Here is a 20,855-nt window from a genome sequence, read left to right as displayed (position 1 = left end):
TCAGCCCCGGCCAGCATGATCAGTGGGCAGGATTGTGGGAAATGTAGTCCCAAAACAATCTGACACGCCAAAGGATTCCCCGCGGCAAAACCAGAAGCAAAAGCTGGCCCAACGGGTCCACACATCCCGGGGACAACCTTTTAAATCGTAACCAGGTGAGGGAAATCCCGAGACCCAGGAGAGAGAGAGAGATCTTGCGGGCCAGCCGTGACTTACCTGCCCTCCTCCGTAGCCAACAGACGGCCCCTCCCGCGGCACCCCTAATTCTCCGTTCGAATGCGCCGCCGCTGCCTCCTATTGGGTGATGCGGCCGATGACATCACAGGCAGTCCCGCGAGGGAAGAGCAGAGGCGCCGCCCCAGTGAAGGTCTACTAGCGACATCTCCGGTTCCCAAACGAACATGCCCGTGCTGGAGGTGGGAGCGACCAATGGGGAGATAGAGGGACAGAGCGCTAAAGGGAGACCTCAAAAAGGGCGGTGATTTCCTTCCCCCCCCCCCAATTCTGCACCCGGGACGGACCCGCTGAGGGACTGCTGGGTGGGATGTCCGGGAGGTTTCCTTCCCCAGGGGCAGAATCGAGCATAAGGATCTGGAAGCACGAAGTTGGGTTCTAAAATTTCTTTAAATTACGTTAGTTTGCTGTTTGGTTTTCCACTCAGTGGAGAGGTAGCCCCGGTCGGGTCAAGTTGGTGGTGCGTTCGTCAGCGGTGTCATGGGAAATGGCTGAAGTGCAACTGCTACTCATTAGTAACAAGCCCGACAGCTGCCTCCGGGAGACTCCAAAATAAAAATAAAAAATTGAAGGCTGCGGAATCGGTGTTGGGGAACGAGACTTATCTCGAAGGGAGTGGCTCGGAATTGCTCATTGAAAACTAACCCTCTCAAGTACAGTACTGTACTTCGCACTACAACGGGAACAGTTTTAAAGGAACACTGTGTTACCTGAGAGACAGTATGGTATAATGGAGAGAGCGATAGACTAGGAGATTTGGGTTAGGATTCTTGCGGATGGGAGGGTTTGATAATGGTGAATCTGATCCTTAAGCATCTCACTTACCTTTAAAAACCTTAATTGGGGGTGCCATAAGCTGGATGCAACTCCATGGCACAATGTAACAATACAATACAGTAGATGGTCTCTGGGGAAATCCATTTCGTTTTCAGATACTACAAAAAAGGGATTTCAGCTCAACTTAGAAGGAAGTCTCAGGGGTGTGGCAAATGACATCATAGTCCCTGTTGAGCAGAAAGTCCTGGAATTCAGCCCTTCTGTCTAGTAGGCCATTGGCAACCAACAAACTTTCCTGTGCATTTTTCACCCATAGGTATATACAAATTTTAATTTTATTTCTTTTTTTCAGATTTTGGGGAAAAAACACACCTAAATGGACATACTGAGTCTTACCAATACTCTTACAGCCATAGAAGTTATGGGCCCCCTATCAAAAGGACATGGAAGACATGAATTCCCCAAAGGGGGGAAGAAATCATCTCACAGGATAGTCCTCCAGGACTGAAGCTGAAAAGATTCGGTCACATTCTTCTGTTTGTGTACTACAAGCATTGTGTGGGAAAGCAAACAGCCTAGAATAGTCTGCGTTTTCCTAAACAGACTATGCTTTTCTGTCCATTGTCCCTGGATTAGCCAGATGGGCAGAGATTAAGATCAGAGCAGAATAGGGCAGATGATTAACAAGGGACCAGATCACCATAGACAACCTGGCCAGAAACCAGGTAAACAGACACACAGTACCCATATTGGTTATTCTGGGAGGTTCTAGGGTGAATCTTTTGGAGTGAACTTTTTTTCTGTGTCTATCTCTGCCTGAACCTTCCTCCCACTCTTCCCTGCCAAGCCTCTTTGGGCTGACTCCATTTCGGAGCTGAAATGACTGTATTGCCTCCCCGAATCCAGGATCTAGCCAGAGGACCTTACTAGTCTATGTTGCTGTCCTGAATTCCTGCTCTCCAATCTGGGAACTCAGCCTATCCTCTCTTGGGATACTTGCCCAAGAATTTCCTTACATTGTTTCAGCTGGAGTTCCAACACTCCCCAGCTTCAAGGCAGTCTAACAAGACTAGCGATAGACCCCTAAGCTATCTTCTGGAACGAGCCTGTGTGGTTTAGGGAAAGATCCTTTTTTCTTCTTTTTATCCTCATAGCACCTCTGCAAATAGTCTGCTCAGGTATTGCAGAACTTTACAGTGCAGCCTGAATCTCAAAACCCTCTCAGCCATGTGAGTTTGCTTCTTTTCTGTCTGTGTTTCCCCATATTAGTTATAAACTTTATTGTAATCTTTGCAATATTTTAATTCTTTTGTGTTCAGTAACATCCTAGTGGAGAATAGCTCTGCCTGAGTGTGCTATACTCAGCCCAATCTGTGTCAAGATACACTACTGCCATGGTTCAGAGATCCCTTGGGGGTGTCTCCAAACATAAATAAAACGTAAGATAAAGAAACAGTTAATGTTCCCCTGCACAGTCCAATCATGCAATGATATTTATTGCAAGACTTTCCACATTTATTTAGCTCCCCATTCACCTTAAGTCTGTGCTTTGTCTAGAATAACAAATATGAAGGTTATTTTTCCATGTCTAAGCTGTAACTTGTTCCACTGATAGTCTTATCCTTTCACATTAAGGTTCCTGTTCAAAAAATAAATCAGTTTCATAAAAACGGCAATATACATTTTCTGGTATAAAACCTAAAATGAGAGAAACATGGATTTTCCTTCCTCGGCAAAAAAAAAATTATTACGAAAGTGAAGAATAAAAATGATGGGAAGGGCTAAAATGAGACCTGTATCACATAAAAGATTAACATGTTTTAGTAACTTGAGTTTTAACAGGCAGTTTGTTCCATCATTTGCCTGCAGAGCTGTTAAATTCAACATTATCTTTAATACTGCCAACATTTATTTACCTTTAATATTGCCAACATTTTGACCTGAAATGTAGACTTCTGTTCAAAAGGAAAAATAAAATCTCTGATCCTACAGCTATAAATATTCAACTATCCCAAACTGCACCAGAGCACAGACAGAGTTCTGACTCCTGTCCTCTGAAGACGCTGGCCAGAGACTGGCGAAACGTTTAGAAAAACCCCAAGAACACTGCCAGACAGCCTGAAAACCCTACAACAGCCATTGGATCGTGGCTGTGAAAGCCTTTGAGAACACAAAATCTCTTGCATTGTAAAAGTTATTCTGAAGCTGGTTTATACTGAGTCCATGTATTCCAGGGGTGAGAAACTATGGAAGATTTGGGGCTGCATCAGCTCTGAAACTATTTGAACAAAATTATGAAAAATCCAACTAAAATGTTAACAGGAAATCATGAAGTACCTCATTGTTCTGAGCCAGAAGTCATACCAGACTCAATTAGGGGGAAAGAAGTATTTTGCTTCAACCAACATGATTTTCCTCTTTGTTTTTTTGAAATGTGGAGAGTGAAAAGATTTCTCCAATTGCCCACAGGTCTGGACTGGGACTGGGAGAGAATATACACCAATCCCCCCCACCCCCAACTATAATCTCTGTTGTCAAATGATTTAAGAAAGTGTGTGGAGTGTTTTCCTCCTTACAGACTTGTCCGGCTGTCCATGTCTCCTTCCCTTTTGAATCTCTGCTAATGTTTTCAACAAGAAAAGTTTCAGCCTAATTTTCATCGCCGCCTAAATCACTCCCCCATGTCTGCAATACTATTTTGCCCCTTTCCTTCCTTCAAATCATCTACTGCAGCCAACAGACACCAAAGCCACTGGCGTTCTGCACATTCCCAGCATCTGTGCCTGTTAGACACAGGACCTAAATCTGTTAGACAAAACCTAACTGTGCAGAGATGCAAAACCAACCCGCTCTCTCCCCTCAAAAATTCTTTCCCCCTTTCAATTCTATACCAGACCGAGATATTTTATTCCCCAACAAAATGATTCAATAATTATGTTTTAGGAATGTTGGATTGCTCGTTAATTATAAACACATTCCTGGCCATTGTTTCTCTACTTGTGGCAAGAGAATACCACTATTTAATATATATGTGTGTGCCATTCAGGATGCAATGCATATATTTTTCCATTTAAGCTAAAGTACATTTTGTACCCATCCAAAATAAAAAGGGAATCAATAGGACTTATATAAATATTGGCTTAACAAGTCCCTCCAATTCAACTGGTCTATGGTAGTTGGGATTAACAATGAGATTTAGTACAAAGTATGAAATGGCTCCCAATGACAAAGTCAGGTTGATAAAAATCAATGTTTTTTTAAAATATATACAGTGGTACCCCACTTGATGACGATAATCCGTTCCAGCAAAATTGCTGTAGAATGAAATTGTCGTCAAGCGAAAGTAAAAAGCCCATTGAAATGCATTAAAAACCATTTAATGCGTTCCAATGGGCAAAATATCTCACTGTCCAGCGAAGATCCTCCATAGGGTGGCCATTTTCCGGTGCCTGTAATGCGAGCAATCCGTCATGAACACAGCGGGGAGCCATTTTGCACAGGAGGCGGCCATTTTGAAACCCCGACGATCAGCTGTTTTTGATCGTCGTAAAGCGAAAAATCAGTTCCTGAAGCAGGGAACTGATTGTCGTCAAACAGAAAAAACCAGTGAAACATCGTTTTGCAATCGCAAAAAACTAATCATACAGCAGATTCGTTGTACAACAAGGTAATCATCAAGCGGGGCACCACTGTATATTGATTTATATCACAATTTACATTTTAATAAATCATTTTTAAAATTTGAATTGTCCAAAAATATCTGATTTTTAAATTTAAAAAATAATTAATTTATATTTAAATCAAATCTACCCTGGACAAAGCTCACGAAATGCTCTGGAGTACATGACTACTTCAACCTAACAAAGGTATTCATGGGCTAGAGCACTGGTTCTTAACCTTTGTTACTCAGATGTTTTTGGACTGCAACTCCCAGAAGCCTTCACCACCAGCTGTCCTGACTGGGGTTTCTGGGAGCTGCAGTTCAAAAACACCTGAGTAACAAAGGTTAATAACCACTGGGCTAGAGTACTGTTCTGACATTTTGTAAAACATGAGAGGATACAAATGTGACAAATAATCCATCAGACGTAGAAATAACACTGATTTTCAGGTAAGGAATCTGCAATCAAATTATGATTACAAAATGCTTTATATAAACTGGAGCAGTGGTACAGAATTAAATACCAAAATTCAGCACTTGGTACATGTTACAGAAAACCTTTACATTTACAAATACGTAACTACTCGTTACTTTTGAGAAGTGCTTTTGTCATGTTTTCTAATAATGTCCATAAGATTATCACCTGTCACAAGACCACTCTGAGATTTTTTATTTCTCTGCTGTTCTTTTCTTCTCTGATCATGTAGGTATGGAGAGTTTAACAACTGGGGTGGGAGAATAGTGCCAGTTGGTTCAACTCGTTTCACAACATCCCAGAAAAGTTTCTTGCTGTTGTTATTAATAAACGTAATTGCTGTTCCAGTGTGACCCAGCCGACCTGCTCGTCCCACCTGAGAAAAGAAAAGCAGCAGTGCTTACAGGAAGATCTGTCTTGTATAACTAAGAGAATCCAACCGTTAACTTACAGCCTTTAAAAGAGAATATGAATTTTAAGCTTCAGGATAAAAGTTGCACCCAGCAATAAAACTCATCCTCCTTCATCTCAAACAATTGGATTTCAAGAACAACTGCCCTCCAGATATTCTTAGATTACAGTTCCCATGTGCCCTAACCAGAATTGGCAACAATAAGGAACATTGAGGGTTGCAGTCCAATCTCTTAAAGATGATCATACCATTTCCCCGAAAGTAAGACCTAACCTGAAAATAAGCCCTAGTAGGATTTTTCAGGATGCTCATAATATAAGCCCTACCCCAAAAATAAGCCCCAGTTAAGTGAAACCCCGCCCTCCACCATTGTGCAGCAACCAGAAGATGACATGACTATAAAATAAAACATCCCCTGAAAATAAGCCCTAATGTGTTTTTTGAAGCAAAAATGAATATAAGACCCTGTCGTATTTTCAGGTAAACACAGTAGCTCCCTAACCCCCAGCAAGGCCCAATTAGAGCAGACCCATTCAATGAAAATGATTTAGGCAAATATGTATACAAGTTCCACTGATTCAATATGACCTCTTGAATATTAAGTAGACAGACATTCCACCTCCTGTTAAGTAGTAAGGTTTTTAATCCATGTTCATCAGTGTATTTCTATTTTGTATGGTGCTTTCAAAGTTTATGATGAAAAACAACAAATAAGCATATATAAAATGAAATTGCGAACATGAAGATACGAGCTTTTGGAAAATATGGTCAGCTGTACAGAATTGAAAAGATTCAATTCAAAGCAAAAATATTGGTCAACATCCTCTTGGGGGAAAAATTATGAGCATAAGGACAATCGCATCAGCAGTTTTCTCCTGACTTGCCATCTGTCTTGTGGCTTTTCTCTTTATCTGCATTACACTTCTCAAGTGATCAGCTGTCATACAATTATTATCTTCGGCTTAATTAAATGCATGCAATCTTTGTGAAAAGGAAAGGCAATTGAATATATGCAACAGTACAAGTATTTGCCTCAAAAAAATCCAGCATGGATAATTGTGGTGATACATAGTGCACTACACACTTGTTTGGAAAACTGTAAAGTTTCATCACTTATATTAGTTGCAATGAAGATTCAATATAATATCCACACAATTTCATGGGATGCTCTGGAAGGAAACTAGGCTAAAAAAATAAACAAATTCATAATCTGTAATTGCTATAAGTGCCATTCACTGTATACTCAGATATAACTTTAGATGGCAGATATGCTACACACATTCTCAACTGTTGTTCTGCTATGTGTTGGCTTCTACATGAGAAAGAATATCGATTTATTTATTTTCTTGGATCACGATGCAGAAAGCTCCTTTAGGCACAGTCCATAACAGCACAGGCATTAAAAAACAGCTTTTGAATTCTTTAAAAAGTTCATGATTTGGATTTTCTCCACTCCCAGGTACTGTGAAGGATTTGGGGATGTGGTAGCACACACAAACTCAGCACACAAACATCTGACCTGTGGTTAACACAAAGAGTTCAAGAATCCCTCCACGCTTTGGACTACAATCCCAATATTACCTTACCACTGGTCTTACTGAGTGTGGTTGACAAGAATGGTAGTCCAAAAAATATGGTGGCCAAATTTTCCCCACCTCTCCTGTAAGGGGTTTAGTAGCACACTGTAATATTTAAAGCAGATAAATGTATTCACCTGATGTACGTATTCATCCATGCTAGATGGCATGTCAAAATTTACCACAAGCTTAACATTGACAAGGTCGAGTCCACGTCCAAGAACTCCAGTGCTTACTACAACATCATACTTTTCTTGAAACAATCCCTAGCACAAAAAAAGAGAGACCAACAGTATTTTAGATTTCTCATAACTGAGCATCTTGCTGCTTAAATACAGGCTCTAACTCCATCGTAATGAAGTAAATGCTTCAAACCAATGTAAGTATTCTTCTTCTGGTGGAAAAATGGCAGTCACACATTACGTGGCTTCATGAGGTTTGCTGTCAAAAGCAAGGAATACAAGAAGTCCCAGAAAAGTTACTACAAAAGAGGTAACACATTCCGAACACATTTCAAAACAAATAAAGCAGCTGCCGGACAACAAGGAAAAGGAATAAGCTAAAACACTGGTTCCCAACCTTGGGTAACCCAGGTGTTATTAGGCTGCAATTCCCAAAAGCCTTTACCACCAGCTGTGCTGGCCAGGGTTTCTGGGAGTGGTAGTCTAAGAACATCTGGGTTACCCAAAGTTAGGAACCACTGAAATCTTTTAAGAAACTACATCCATTTATTTGCACAAGTACCCTTTGAAGCATAATTCATGAAACGTAACCTTCTCCAATTGCTCCTTTGAATGTTCAGTTATGTTGAAGATCTTTTAATAATTGTATTCGAAACAAATGTATTAAAAATGCGGATACACATATTGGAGATTGTTAGGAAAGAATTTTTTAAAAACTGCCAATATGGTATTTTACACCAATAGATGGTGTCACCACTCTTGGAGAACTGTGAAAGAATAGAATGGAGAAAATAAACTAGGAGAGAGTTTTTCTCCTCTTCGATAATATTAAAACCTGGAATATTCCACTGAAATCCAAGTATAAGAGACTCAGGAGAAATAAATTGAAGGACTTCTTCACACATGTTTAGATGAAATTCACTATTGCCAGCTACTGTGATGGCCGCCAAGCCGAATGATTTGGAGCAGACAGGGAGGTTGCTGTAACAGTCATATCCTCCTTTCAGTTCCCAACAGATATATGAGAGGTCACCACAAGAACAAACTGCAGGCCTTTTGCCTGATCCAGCCCAGCTGCTTTGTGTTCACCACAAAACCCTAGGAAGCCCATCTTTTCATCAGCTACTGTTTGAACATCCCTACAACACCATACTCCAAATTAAAGAATTGGGCCTAGCATGAGGCAGAGTGAAGCTTCCATCTCAGCAAATGTTCATATGTATGAAGACACTAAACTGTTGTTTACTGTCAATGTATTTGTACTGCCGATGACACTGGGGTACAAGGGCACAAGGCACCCTCATCTGAGTAGCCCACAGAAGGCACTGCTGATCCATTCCAAGGCATCAAGATGACTTGAGCTGGTCCTGCCCCTGCAGCCTGTAGACAAGGCAGATGAAGTTACTCCTGTAGACCACAGCCAAGCTGTCAGAATTCACATGACAGAGACAGGTTTCTGGATCCCAGTTATGTCTAAGGTTTGTGGGAATGATGAAAACCAGAGGGGAAATCTATGCAGCACTAGAAAGTCTATAGCAATTTAGCTCAGAATTGTCCAAGACTGGATACTTAGGTTGTGTTGTTTTCCAGATGTCTGTGGCAAATAACCCAAGTAATTATTAATGACATCTTTTAGGTGTGCCAGATGTCTACAAACCTGTAATATCGCCATCCTTTCTGTCTGTGGCTTATCAGAGTGCATTGATATTGTTTGTAAGCCTGTGATTTTATGAACAGCATCACTCAGAAGATCCGCACCCAGCTTGCATTCTACAAACACCAGGACTGGAGGCTTGAAAAGTTTCTTATCCTAAAAATCAGGAAGAAAGACCATAACTTAGTCCTGCATAGAAGCACACATACCAGTTACCAATGCCAATAACAAGTCCTAAATTGTTCACATACCCTGTTTCCCCAAAAATAAGACCTAACCTGAAAATAAGCCCTAGTTAAATGAAACCCCGCTGTCCACCATTGTGCAGCAACCAGAAGAAGACATTACTGTATTTGAATAAATGTAGATTGTGTACATGAAAAAAATAAAACATCCCCCGAAAATATGCCTTAATGAGTTTTTTGGAGCAAAAATTAATATAAGACCCTGTCTTATTTTCGGGGAAACACGGTACCTGCTGCTCAAAGAATTGTAATTTTTTTTAAAGGACAACTTGGAAAAACTGCACACCCCAGTTTTTTCATTTCCTTTTTTTTAAAATGACATCTTAAACTCTGATTTCAATTAAGATTGAAACAATCAAACTGTTATTTTTTCCTGCACAACTTTTAGCAAAGTTCTGGGCCAAAATGAATTAATGCTGACATGTTTACATCTCTCTAACAGGAGAGCTTCTTAAACCTGAATCAGGCCAATAATGCTTTTCTACTTCTTTTCCTCCCAGTCTCCAAATACACACAATTTGTGGAAACAAAAACAAAGGTGGAGTCTCTTTCCATGGATACTGACATTTAATATTTCAAAAAGCTTTTTCTTTTTAGAAGGCTCCTCTACCCACAAAATAATCTGCCGGACACTGGAGCACGGCTGGTTCTTCTCTCCGATGGTTATTTTCACAGGATCTTGCAGGAGCTGACTTGCCAGCTGTTCAATGCCAAAAGGCATTGTGGCTGAAACCAAGATGGTCTGGTGGTCTTTAGGGATTGTTTCCAAAATATCTAACACCTGTTGCTGGAAACCCATCTTCAACATAGTGTCAACCTATTTTGTGGGTGGAAAAACACATATGGACTTGTTACCATTACATTTTCATTTTTATAAAGACTGCTGAGAAAAATTGCTTCATTACTGTACCAACATGTTCTGTCTGAGCTCCTTAATAGTAACAAAGTGACAAGAACATGACCGAATAAAGGAAGCCACCACCTTGAATTTGCAAGAGCTGGGCAGCGCTATTCATAATAGGACAGTTTGTAGGTCATGCATTCATACAATCTCCATATGTTGGAGGCAAGCTGATGGCACATAACAATGGCAACAACCAAAGAAAAAATGGGCACAATGTGTTGTGCTGATTAGAGTGGTGGAAGATCAAGGTTCAAATCCCCCCGCCCCAAGCCACAAAACTCAGGAGAGAACCTATAGCTTATTACTCTCTTTTTCAGGCCAACCTACCTCACAGGGTCATCATGAGGATAAACTGGGGAAGTGTGGAGTCATGTATGGTACCTTGCACTCAGTAGAAGAAAAGGCAGGATATAAATGTTACAAACAAGTGAATAAGGACCAAACTGATGATTCTGAGGAACTAGCAGCACACCATTATGTACTTCCCAACATTGGGTCCACAGATGCTCTTAAACTACAACTCCCAGAAATCCTGGCCAGCACAGCTAGCACTGAAAGCTACTGGGAGTTTCAGTCCAAGAACATCTGGAGGATCCAAGGTTGGAAACCGTTCCTCTAAGAGATGCCAATGGACAAGCCATGCTTGAAAAGGGAACTCTTTGCAAAAAGGCAAGCTTGAGAGGAGCAGGTGCCATTACTTATTCCAAACACTTTCACATCCTGCTCCGTGTTTCCTTTCCATCCTGCTATCAACAGTCTGTTAAAACAGCAACCCAAAGTGCCTTTTTGCTTTACAAAAACTATAGAGAGCTGAGGAAGTTCTTCTACCCACAAAATAACTTGGCAAGCACTGGCACTTTCCCACTCTGATAGTTACTTTCACAGGATTTTGAAAATGCTGACTTGACAAATGCTTAAATGCTTTGATGCCAAAAGGTATGGGAAATCTTCAACTAGGACTGAGGAACTGGTGCCTAGTTGGACTTCATTTCCCATCAGCCCCAGCCAGTAAGGACAATGGCTGAAGGGTGTTCCCATTCAGCGAACCCTGGAGGGGCACAGGCTTCCTACTCATCCTCAACAGTGTTAATCCTCAGCTGCCATTTTGCTCTGGCCTCTCCCTTCTGCCAGAGTTCAGGAAAAAGCAGTGTATGCTTGCTGCCTTATTATAAGGCTGGCACCTGAACTTTTTCTAAGACTCCACTGGAAAAACCCTACCTTGCCCTAGCCAAAAAAAAATGGGTATACAAATAGTCTTGAAATTTACAATGTGCATTTTTCCTAATGCTGCACCCATCTGGCTTGCCAAGGCCAACAATAGATGATCAACAAACAGAAACAGTTATTCCACTGAAATCTGGTACAGATTTAATTAATACCCATTCATGCTTTTTTTGTTTCTACCTATAATGTGTTACTTACTTCATCCACTACAACTATTTTGATGTTATGGAGCTGAATGGCACTTTGCCTTAGAATTTCAAGAAGTCTTCCAGGTGTTGCTATTATAACCTAGCAGAAAAAGAGAAGAAATGTCAACGTTGTAATTTAATCAAAACACTGTTTAATTCCAGCCTATAACAACTCCACTCACCTACAGGCCAGGAGCAAGAAAGATCTTGGTGAACAAGAATGTAACCAGGGAAGAGTACATTTCAGCAGCTAAATTAGGTTCCCAGAAAATTCTAGAGTAGATTTTGAGCCTGAATCCAATTGTTAATCCCAAATAGAGCAGATCCACTGAATCGATATTTGACCGCTGATTTAACTCTTACATAAATCTCATTGATTTACTGGATCTACTCTAGTTGGGGATTATCAGATAGATCCAGGCCTAATTTCTCTCATTCTGACATTCTTTCTCTTCCTTCACTCAGAAACATCCTCCTGGAATTCTACAGCAACATTCACAACTCCCACTGATAGTTTCCTCAAAATACTTGCCAGTCACCAAGACTTTGAGCTACTTCATCCCACCTACAGATAAACTGCATTAAGGAAGAATTTAGAAGACAATTTCATATCCTTCTTTTCTTCCTCCAGCTTTTCTCCATTCTTCAAACTCACTAGCAACTAGCTTCTCTCTCACTCCCCTTTTAATACCACAGAGAAAGCCAACTGCTTTGGTTTGTTCTCTGGAGGTTAAGATGACAAAATGAACTGGGTTTGCAGGGCAGCTGCTACAGGGAAAGAAGGAAAAAAATGCAGCAGATTTCTTTGGCGGAGCAAGAAAGACTGTGTCCACATCTTTTTTTACTCTGGTTTTGAAAGTGCTTGTTGTTTATGCTGGGGTTTGTCAGGAAGGCTGGGGAGGGCGATGTTTGGTTTTCAGAAAGAGAGCCACAGGGGATGCACAGTAGGAAGAAGAATGCTACCTGCACTTGTAATGTTTCTCTTTAATTCCTTAAGAGGGCAGGCTACCATTTACTCCATGAAAAGGAAGTGCACTCTGCATGTGTTCAAAGGTGTTTTTACTATATTTTTGCTTAACAGTAACACATTTTGGCTACTAAGCCCAGACATGATCTATAACCTGTCTTGATTAACAAATAAAGTGGTCATCCTTCAACTGTCCACCAAAACCTGATTCCCAAGACCCTGTGTACATACATTTCAGACAATACACCTCATTCTTTTCCCCCAGTAAACAACATTATCACAACAAGTTTCACCTTAACATTTTGTTTCAGACGATGAAGCTGAGGTGGCAATGGCAATCCTCCAACTAGGAGAACCGTTCTCATGTTTGGTAGACCAACCATGAGCTCTTTGGCCTGTTTCTCTATCTGTACAGCTAGTTCTCTTGTTGGTGTCAGAATAAGAGCAGACGGAGCTTCCGCCTGAAAAAGAAAAACAGTTATAAGTTACCAATCTGAATTCTTGCTAACAAATTCTCAGATAATAAAGAGAGCTGTCAGTTGTCATCAGACCTAGTCAACGTCATCGTTTTTGTCCAACAGTTATTGAGACAGATGACGGTGAATAGTTAAGAGTGCAACATTAGACAATCAAGGAAGTTTGCTCCCACATTATTCAGCTTTAACCACAGAAATGTGAGTAGTGAGCTGTTAAAAGAGACTTTCTGAAGAAATTTTCAGGCAGCTGTGATGTGTTACAGTCATAATGAGATCACTGTCATGGTAAGCAATGGCATGCATGTGTGTATGAGTCGCCACACAAAATGAATCATCCTATTTCACATCAAGTACAATATTTTCCTATAGATCGTTTTTTCCAAGGAGACAGCTGTGGTACAGCTATGTAGGAAAAACAACAAAGCATTTCAGCACTTTTAAGACGGTGGGACTGTATTTGACATGGGCTTTTTGGGAACGTAGCCTACTGCTTCCTGTGTCTGAAGAAGTGACCTCTGACACTTTCAGCCAGTAGGTTGATCATTTCAGTCTATTTCAGCAGACGTCAGTTCATGCTGCCTACCAGCTGACAGCAGCTCAAGAGCAAGAAATAGGAGAGAGGCTATGTTTAAGCTTATGGAATACCATCTCTTCCATTCCTTTCTATGGCAGCTGTGAGAAAACAGTCCTCTCGGACTATTGCCACAAATATTTGATTTTAAATCCCCACTCTACATAGCAAGCTGAATGGCTAGCCAAATTTCCCATGGCAATTTTTTCTGCCAGATAGGAAAACATAATAATCATGGTGGGAGGGGGACAGCTGTTAGCAAAATAGGAAAAAAATATCTGCAGCTCTTGCAGAGGTAGCAAAATATCCACTTGCCCACATGCCCAAAATACACTGGGGCTTCTCCTTTTCTCATCTCCTTGGCAACTGCCTCAGCATCAAGATCCCTTCCAGCTCTACAGTTATATGATGATGTTGATGATTAAATAAAAGGTATATCTCTTGCCCTGCATATGAGCCTTTTCTTGACTGACACAATTGGCAAAATCACAAATTACAATTCGTATACTGTTCTTTATCATGTGAATCATTACTTTCTTTAGACATGAACAAAGAAATTCTAAACAACAAAAAAGCAAATGCACAATAATTTCTCTAGAATTCTTATTACAACACATGCTGAACTGCTATGCAGTCTCCTCGAGAGCAATCACTTCAAATGAAGGGAAACTCTCAGGAAGCACGCATAAGAACATGCCACACAAAACTCCCCCAGGACACAAGTTTTTGCATATAGGTTTGAACTTTACCTCTCCCAGGGCTTTCATTATAACTGGAAGCAAGAAGGCTGCGGTTTTTCCTGACCCTGTGTCAGCCGTGGCCACAATATCTCTGCCTTGCAATCCAACTGGAATCAGCTGCATCTGGACGGGCGTTGGGACTTCATAGCCTGCCTGTTTTAAATTGAAGCTTAAAACATCAGGGAAGCCACAGTGTTCAAACTCTACAATTGGTCTTGTGACTTCTTGGCCTTGGACAACAATGCTGAGTTGCTGCTTTAAATTTTCAATCTGTTCATCCCGGAGGCTTAACAGAAAGGCATTCTCTTCATAGACATAAGCACCATCTAGAAAAGCAGACAAAGAATCTGCTTTTTCACTACTAGGTGGTTCTTCTGAGCTTTCCTTCTCTTTGATTTGTAAAAGGTGTTTGGCTTTACACTCCAAGCTACAAACATCCTCATCAGTCTTGTCACAGATGTACTCCCCATAACGGCCACAAATCACACACACGGGTTCCCCAAGCTGTGGCCAGCGTTGCGTTTTACTGAAAGATTTTATGGGCTCTTCCACCTTGTCAATGGCATTTTCCGAAGTTGACTGAATCAGGCCTGCAGCTGAATCAAGAGAGACCTGGGGTTCAGTGTACTCTTTTGCAGGTTTTAATGACTCAGTCTCTGGACTTAGTATGTCTTTTACATCCGACTCATTAACATCAAACTCTGCAGTCTTTTCAAAAGAGGACTCATCTGGTGAGAGCTTATGTTTCTTAGCTACATAGGTTTCATTGTCAACAGCATTCCTCTTGACTTTCAGAGATCTTGGAACAAACATTCTTCAGCAGTCTGCTATGAAAACATAACAATTAGAATCATTTACCTCAGATAAATGAATACAAACCTGCAAGTAAAAGCAGCTCACCTAAGCTCTTGTGTCTACACCACTTTTCTTTCACTAGATTTTGGCCACAATAAAAGCCTTTCACCACAAGCAATAAAAGCAAAGTAAATACATAAATACATCCTTGTTTCTCTTGTTCCAAATCAACTATGAAAGAACTGCAATGGGCACAGCAATGCTGAAAAACAACTGTTATGTACTATCATGTTGCTTCCAAATTGTGATGACTCTGAATTAATAATCTCAAAAAGGTCCTATATTAGCAATCCTTCTCAGAGCTTTCAAGCTGAAGGCCCTGGTTTACTGAGTCAGTTCATCTCATGCTAGATCTTTCTCTTTTTCTACTGTCTTTCCCTTTTCCTGTGAGTCTTGTCTCCTCCTGTCCAAAGTTCAATAGCCACATGTTAGTCATCTTTAAAAAATAACATCATATTAATCCCATTTGTGGAATTTTATGTGTCATCTATTCAAAAGCTGCAGTTTGCACAGGCTGCGATGCACAGCCTCTGTACAAAGGCAGGTCAACAGTACTCCACTATCTGCAGTGCAAAAAGTAGCATTGACAGCTTATAATGTGGCACAGTAACCATGCAGACGGACAATAATGAGTGATAACACAGCCATCACAGCTTTTTATATATATAAATCTCCACTTCTGATTTCCGAAGAAGGCGCTGTAAAGAATTCTTTATTTACTTTACTTTTTAGACTTATACTCCGCCCCTCTAGACAAAGTCTACTCGGGGCAGCTTACAAAACGTGATAAAATACAATAGAATAATATACTTACTAAAACCTAATTCTGCCTCGGTATACTGACAAAAATAAAGGGGAAAAAGAAAAGTGGGAGGAGAGGAGGCAAAACAAGGTAGCACTTTAAAGACTAGTAGGTTTATTCCAGTGTGAGCTTTCATGGATTTCGTGAAGTGGTTTTTAACGTACAAAAGCTCACACTGAAATACTGTAAATCTGTTACGTCTTTAAAGTGACTGCAATATTTTTCCCCACCACCCTTTGCCTCCACTTGAAGCCTCTGTTCGGACCGGCCGCCTTACCGTGGCCCCGTTCCTCCATCTAGCTGAGGTCTCCTGCTACAGGCGGCTGAAGACAGTTTGTCCCTCAATTGTGACTCCTAAAGGCTGCGACCGTTCTAGATTTCTGAATGCCTCGTCGGTTCCTCTCTCTTTCTCTCTCCCCCCCCCCCCATGCTGTCACAAAGATGGACGAGTTCGTTATACGCAACACTCACTTCCGGCTCTCCTTCGAACACGAGTGCCAAAAAACAACCCTAGAAATACAGTACACTCAGGGAAATGGAAAGAAAATAGGCAGGGTTCGTTGCTGTGTTTAGGAAGAAAATAGCGAGCACCTTCTCCTAGAAAAGGATTTTTTTAAAGCTTGCTGTATGCTGTTCTTCTAGGAGAAAGGTCTACATTTTTTAACAGGAGAAAGGGTCAGGCAAACGAGACTTCCCACCATCTGTATTTCTAAGAAATGTGATATTTCTAAGGAACTGGGAGTTTACTGTATTTACAAGTAAGAGTCACGTGGAATGCATGCTTTTCAGCCGGAGAGCTCCTGTCTTTAAAAAAAAACCACTTCAAGTCATAGTGTGGATTGGAACAAAATTAGTCTAAAGATGGAGAAGGGGAAAGAGTTTGCAAAAGAGACACAATCCAAAAAAAAAACATAGTTAATCAGAAAGGGAAAAAAAAGATTTCTGAATTGCTGGATCTTTAGCAGACTAGAAACCCGATCCTATGAGGTTTACCGGAAAATAGGTTCCCACCTGAGTCCAAGATGAAGGGTTCTACAGCAGTCTGTCTTCAAAGCCACATTTTTCTCCAGCTGCAGCCAAGAACCGACAGTTCTCGTTGAACACCGAGAACGTATCCCTGCGATAGGACAAAACTGCGGTAGACGCTCTAGCCCTCCCCTCCTCGGTGCTCTCTGTAGTTTCTAGGGCCGCCTCTTCCGCTTGGTGGCCGTCCATCTTTTCCTTGGCGTGATGCGGGAAGTTCTTGATTCTCTTTGAAGCTTTGCTGGGAGGGCGTGGCTTTTGACCAAGGTGCCAGCCAATCGGGCAGCCTCCATTCCATTCTCCCTCTCCAAGCCCTCATATGTAGTTCCTTATGCTTATACTGTATCTTCACACGCTTTCGCGACTGCGTTCTGTAACCTCTGAGCGTGCGCAGTCATCGGAAGTCTTTTTGGTGCTTCATTGCCTACCCCCGGTGCTTCCCCCCCCCAATTATAGCTGGACGGTGGATACCCAGATTGGTGTAATGGACAGAGCTGAGGGACTAAGACTCAGTAGGCGTGGGTTCGAATCCTCACTCAAGCCATGCAAACTCATATCACCTTGAAAACCCTATTAGGGTTTGCTATACGTGGGTTCCAATTTGAAAGGCCCATAACAGGGGGGGGGGTCTTTTTATGGCTGGAGAAGGACCCACACTGTGCCACCAGTTTGCTGGATGGTGATTACATAGTTTCCTGATATTTCTTAAGGTCCAGCCTGTTTGGACTGCTTTTTTCCTGGTCATTGAGGGTTTAATTTTAAATTGGCCTTACTGGCTTTTCATTTGCAGTGTGAAGATAGGCATTAGCTTTTGTGTATTGCGTTCTGGTCTCTACAGTTGTTGAAGTAGGAACAGACCAACAAGCAGCTTGCCAAGCACTTAGGGTTTACTACCACAGTTATGACCCAGTCATCTGAATTACAAGTGTGTATTTTCCTGGCAATGATCATGTGAAATGTCCCATTGCTACCTGAGGCATCTTGTGCTGGGTTTATACACAAGCTGAGTAAGCTACCATTATGTCCTCAGGTTATAAAGCACTTCTAAATACAATTTTGAAAAACTACATATTGTTTCCATAATTCTTAGGATAATTAACTTTTAAAAATAAAAATAATGCTACAGAGCCTAGGGACATACACAAAGTTTAGGTCTTCAGCACGTCTCTCTGTCTTTAATTTCACAGTGTTTTCCCACTGTGTAAGTGCAGCAATAATGTGTTAAAAGTACACAGGAGGTGAGAGAAAGGTAGGATAGAAATCTACAATGGGTTCTAGCCATTGTATAGTTAAGGCTAATGATAGATTTCCATGACCGGGTAGTTGCAGTTCGTCAGCCTTGGAAGGCAGCCCATCAAGTAGAAGGAAAACTCCGATTTCAAACCTCTACTGCCTTGTGGCTATAGATGGAAAAAGCTTCAGGAGTAAACCTCGAGGCAAAATCTGGAGCTGGAGTCCCGGAGGCAGTTTGAGTCGTTCTGGCAACTCCTGCAAAGTCTCTGGAACCAGCTGTATTGGCTCTTGCCTTTCCATTGGACTATTTCAGTGATGTGGAGAAGGGGTTGCTGTTTTGGTAACAGCCTATCCTCCATATTATTCTACCCAAGCTTCGTGCTCTGGAGAGGACACTCATACAGAGCGTGTTACCATGTTCTTTCGAGACTGAAGGAGGCCTAAGATTTCCATGTTACCTTCCACAAGGCTGGATGTTGTGTTTTTTTCCCCTTTTAGACAACCTTTTTATTATAGCTTTTATTCACTGATGCTGCAGTTCTGCCTCTCAATCTCACCATCTTCTGAAAGCCTGACGTCTCTGCTTCTACTATTTGCCATATATCAATCTTTCCCCCCCCCAGTGAAAACCTGGGCTGATGCACCCGTATTGTACTTTAGCATCTATGCCAAGTGAACTCTACAGCATAATTCCTCTAAGCACTCCACTTCCTATCTAGAGTATTCCTACTGGAGTGGAAAAGCTGAAATGAGACACAGGTTTTGATAGTGCAAACACATAGAAATAACAGATTTGCAGTATATTCCTGCCCACCATCCATTTGCTCTTCATTTGCAGAAAGAAAAGCTCATTGGTCAGAGTCCTGTTGGTCTCCCAATAATGTATTCATTTATTATTTATTATTTATTACTTTAATTTATATACCACTTCATTAGTGCAGAAGCACTATTCTGGGTGGTTTACAAGCAACTAAAACCAGTGTAAACATACAAGCAACAATAATTTAAAACACAAATAGCATTAAACCAAATGGCACGAAAAACAAATTTTCCAAATAATAGAACAGGAGGTGGGACATTCAACTGAGGTTGGTGTGAAAGGCCTCCCTGAAAAGTAGTGTTTTTAATTTTCTCCTAAACAGAAGCAGGAAAGGAGCCAGGCATAGCTCCTCTGGGAGCTGATTCCATAACATCGGTGTCAACAGTGAGAAGGCCCTGCCTCTTGCAGAAGACTTTCGAGCCTCCCTCTGGCAACAGGCAATTTCAAGCACAACCAACCCTACCTGTACTGCTAACTTAGCTAGTTTTACCCCTCAGTTTCTTTACATTACGGAGTAGTTGTGTACCCACTTCTGTGCTCAGTCACACAACTGACAACAATCAGAAAGGAGAAAAAATAATGGCTTTTTCTCTACATGTGCAATTTTTTCTCCAATAAGATTTTCGTGTTTAAAGGGTTTGGGTAAAGTGATCTATTTTCTTCTTGAGCAAATCAAAAACTGCAGTTAAGCTACAACAATTGTCTTCTGTGATGATTGGTTGAGGGAAAGGTTTGATCCATAATCTGGATTTCCTTACTTTTGCAGGCTCAGATTCAGCTGTAACTGCTTGCTTTAAACTGAAAAGTTGTCTAGAATTCATCTTCTAAACCTAAAGTACGCAGAATGATTCTGCACAGAGCAAATTTATGGACAAACCAAGAACCTATAAAATGCAAAAGTCAGCCCAATAAATTGAGGTGTCACTTCATGTTTGTGCATTCTGCATACTAGCTGTTGCCTAGGAAACACATGCATGCTGCAAAGAATCAATTAAAGGTACTGCTCTAGTCTATATGCCCTTTACCCATATTGTGCCTCTTGAATTATTAAATTTAGCAGCACATAACTGGCCTCATTTTGCATCTCTCACCCGTCTCCCACCCTTTATCTCTAACAAACATACAGCTGCCAATTCCCCCACCCATCTTTGTCTGACTCCTGTGTCTTTAACAGTGGCATTGTAAGAAGGAAGCCAATAGGCAACCTTTTCAACACCTCTGTGACAGGAAATGTTATGTTCATTGGTTCAACATAGTACAACCTTTTTAATCTCAAGACTAAAGGTTAGAGGGATACACTCCACACATCCCAGTAATTTTCACTGGGAGGGAGAGGAGACCTCTCCATCAATCGAGATTATTTTGTTCTTTTGCATTTTGTAGAAAACTCCCGTATGTGATGGTATTAAAATACCACAGAAGCTAAATTCAGGGTGGGTTGCTGCATGTAAGACCTAACTGTAATCCTAAAGCAATCAAACCCCAAGACATGGTTGCTGGTAGGGGATCTCATAATTTTCATCCACATAGAACATGGCAGGTGGTGGCTTTTCACAGACTTGGAAATGCAATGCAATCCAAAGTGTACTGACTCAGAAAAATGTCCCATTTAGCTCAATAGGAATTATTCACCTGTGATTAGGACTGTAGCTCTAGAACTGCAACTACCTTCCAAAGTTTGCACATCTCCACTCCCACATAATTCCCCACTTTCCTCATTCACTAATCTTCAAATATAACATTTTAAAGTAATCTTTTTCTGCTCATTTACAGGGTCAGATTTGGAGGTGAGTAAATAAATGTTGATCCAATAAATAATTATTACGTATTTAGTA

At 41.1% G+C, this 20,855-nt stretch overlaps 2 protein-coding genes and 1 long non-coding RNA gene across 8 annotated transcripts in view; 1 reads left to right on the top strand and 2 right to left on the bottom strand.

Moving 5' to 3' along the window:
• The window catches only part of KIF14 (kinesin family member 14), a 48,306-nt gene extending 47,935 nt beyond the window's left edge, over positions 1–371 (bottom strand). Inside the window, exon 1 of one of the 2 annotated variants that reach the window (XM_072998063.2) lies at positions 217–371. The gene's annotated coding sequence lies outside the window, so the exon portion shown is untranslated. The remainder of the gene's footprint in view (positions 1–216) is intronic. The other variant, XM_020784695.3, reaches the window with a different exon arrangement.
• LOC140706708 (uncharacterized) lies at positions 349–4,120 on the top strand. Its single transcript, XR_012086526.2, has 2 exons — positions 349–416; positions 1,364–4,120. It is a non-coding gene; the product is annotated as an uncharacterized LOC140706708 (long non-coding RNA).
• A 1,022-nt stretch (positions 4,121–5,142) lies between these two features.
• DDX59 (DEAD-box helicase 59) lies at positions 5,143–17,194 on the bottom strand. Of its 5 annotated transcripts, none has more exons than XM_020784690.3 (8): positions 16,956–17,194; positions 14,297–15,111; positions 12,794–12,961; positions 11,544–11,633; positions 9,783–10,034; positions 8,976–9,128; positions 7,274–7,402; positions 5,143–5,523 (listed from the first exon to the last, which is right to left on the bottom strand). In XM_020784690.3, the coding sequence occupies exons 2-8, from the start codon at positions 15,098–15,100 to the stop codon at positions 5,260–5,262; spliced, it is 1,860 nt and encodes a 619-aa protein (XP_020640349.3). In that variant the 5' UTR covers positions 15,101–15,111; positions 16,956–17,194; the 3' UTR covers positions 5,143–5,259. The 5 variants fall into 5 exon arrangements, with proteins under 5 accessions (XP_020640349.3, XP_078248410.1, XP_020640353.3 ...); XM_078392284.1 differs by having other exon boundaries at positions 14,297–15,114; positions 16,938–17,180; XM_020784694.3 differs by having other exon boundaries at positions 14,297–15,114; positions 16,956–17,180.
• Between the last annotated feature and the right edge of the window lie 3,661 nt (positions 17,195–20,855).

The sequence above is a fragment of the Pogona vitticeps genome, chromosome 4 (assembly GCF_051106095.1).
Source record: "Pogona vitticeps strain Pit_001003342236 chromosome 4, PviZW2.1, whole genome shotgun sequence".
Lineage (NCBI taxonomy): Eukaryota > Metazoa > Chordata > Lepidosauria > Squamata > Agamidae > Pogona > Pogona vitticeps.
Note: the sequence above shows the minus strand (reverse complement) of the source record. Positions and strands in the feature narration are given on the sequence as shown.

Excerpts from the sequence above, each read along its gene's own strand:
- DDX59 (XM_020784690.3), bottom strand. The coding sequence starts at position 15,100 with ATGTTTGTTCCAAGATCTCTGAAAGTCAAGAGGAATGCTGTTGACAAT. Across the intron at positions 12,962-14,296 it reads TAATGAAAGCCCTGGGAGAG|GCGGAAGCTCCGTCTGCTCT; the intron begins GTAAAGTTCAAA and ends TTTCTTTTTCAG. Across the intron at positions 11,634-12,793 it reads GTCTGAAACAAAATGTTAAG|GTTATAATAGCAACACCTGG; the intron begins GTGAAACTTGTT and ends TTTTTCTGCTAG.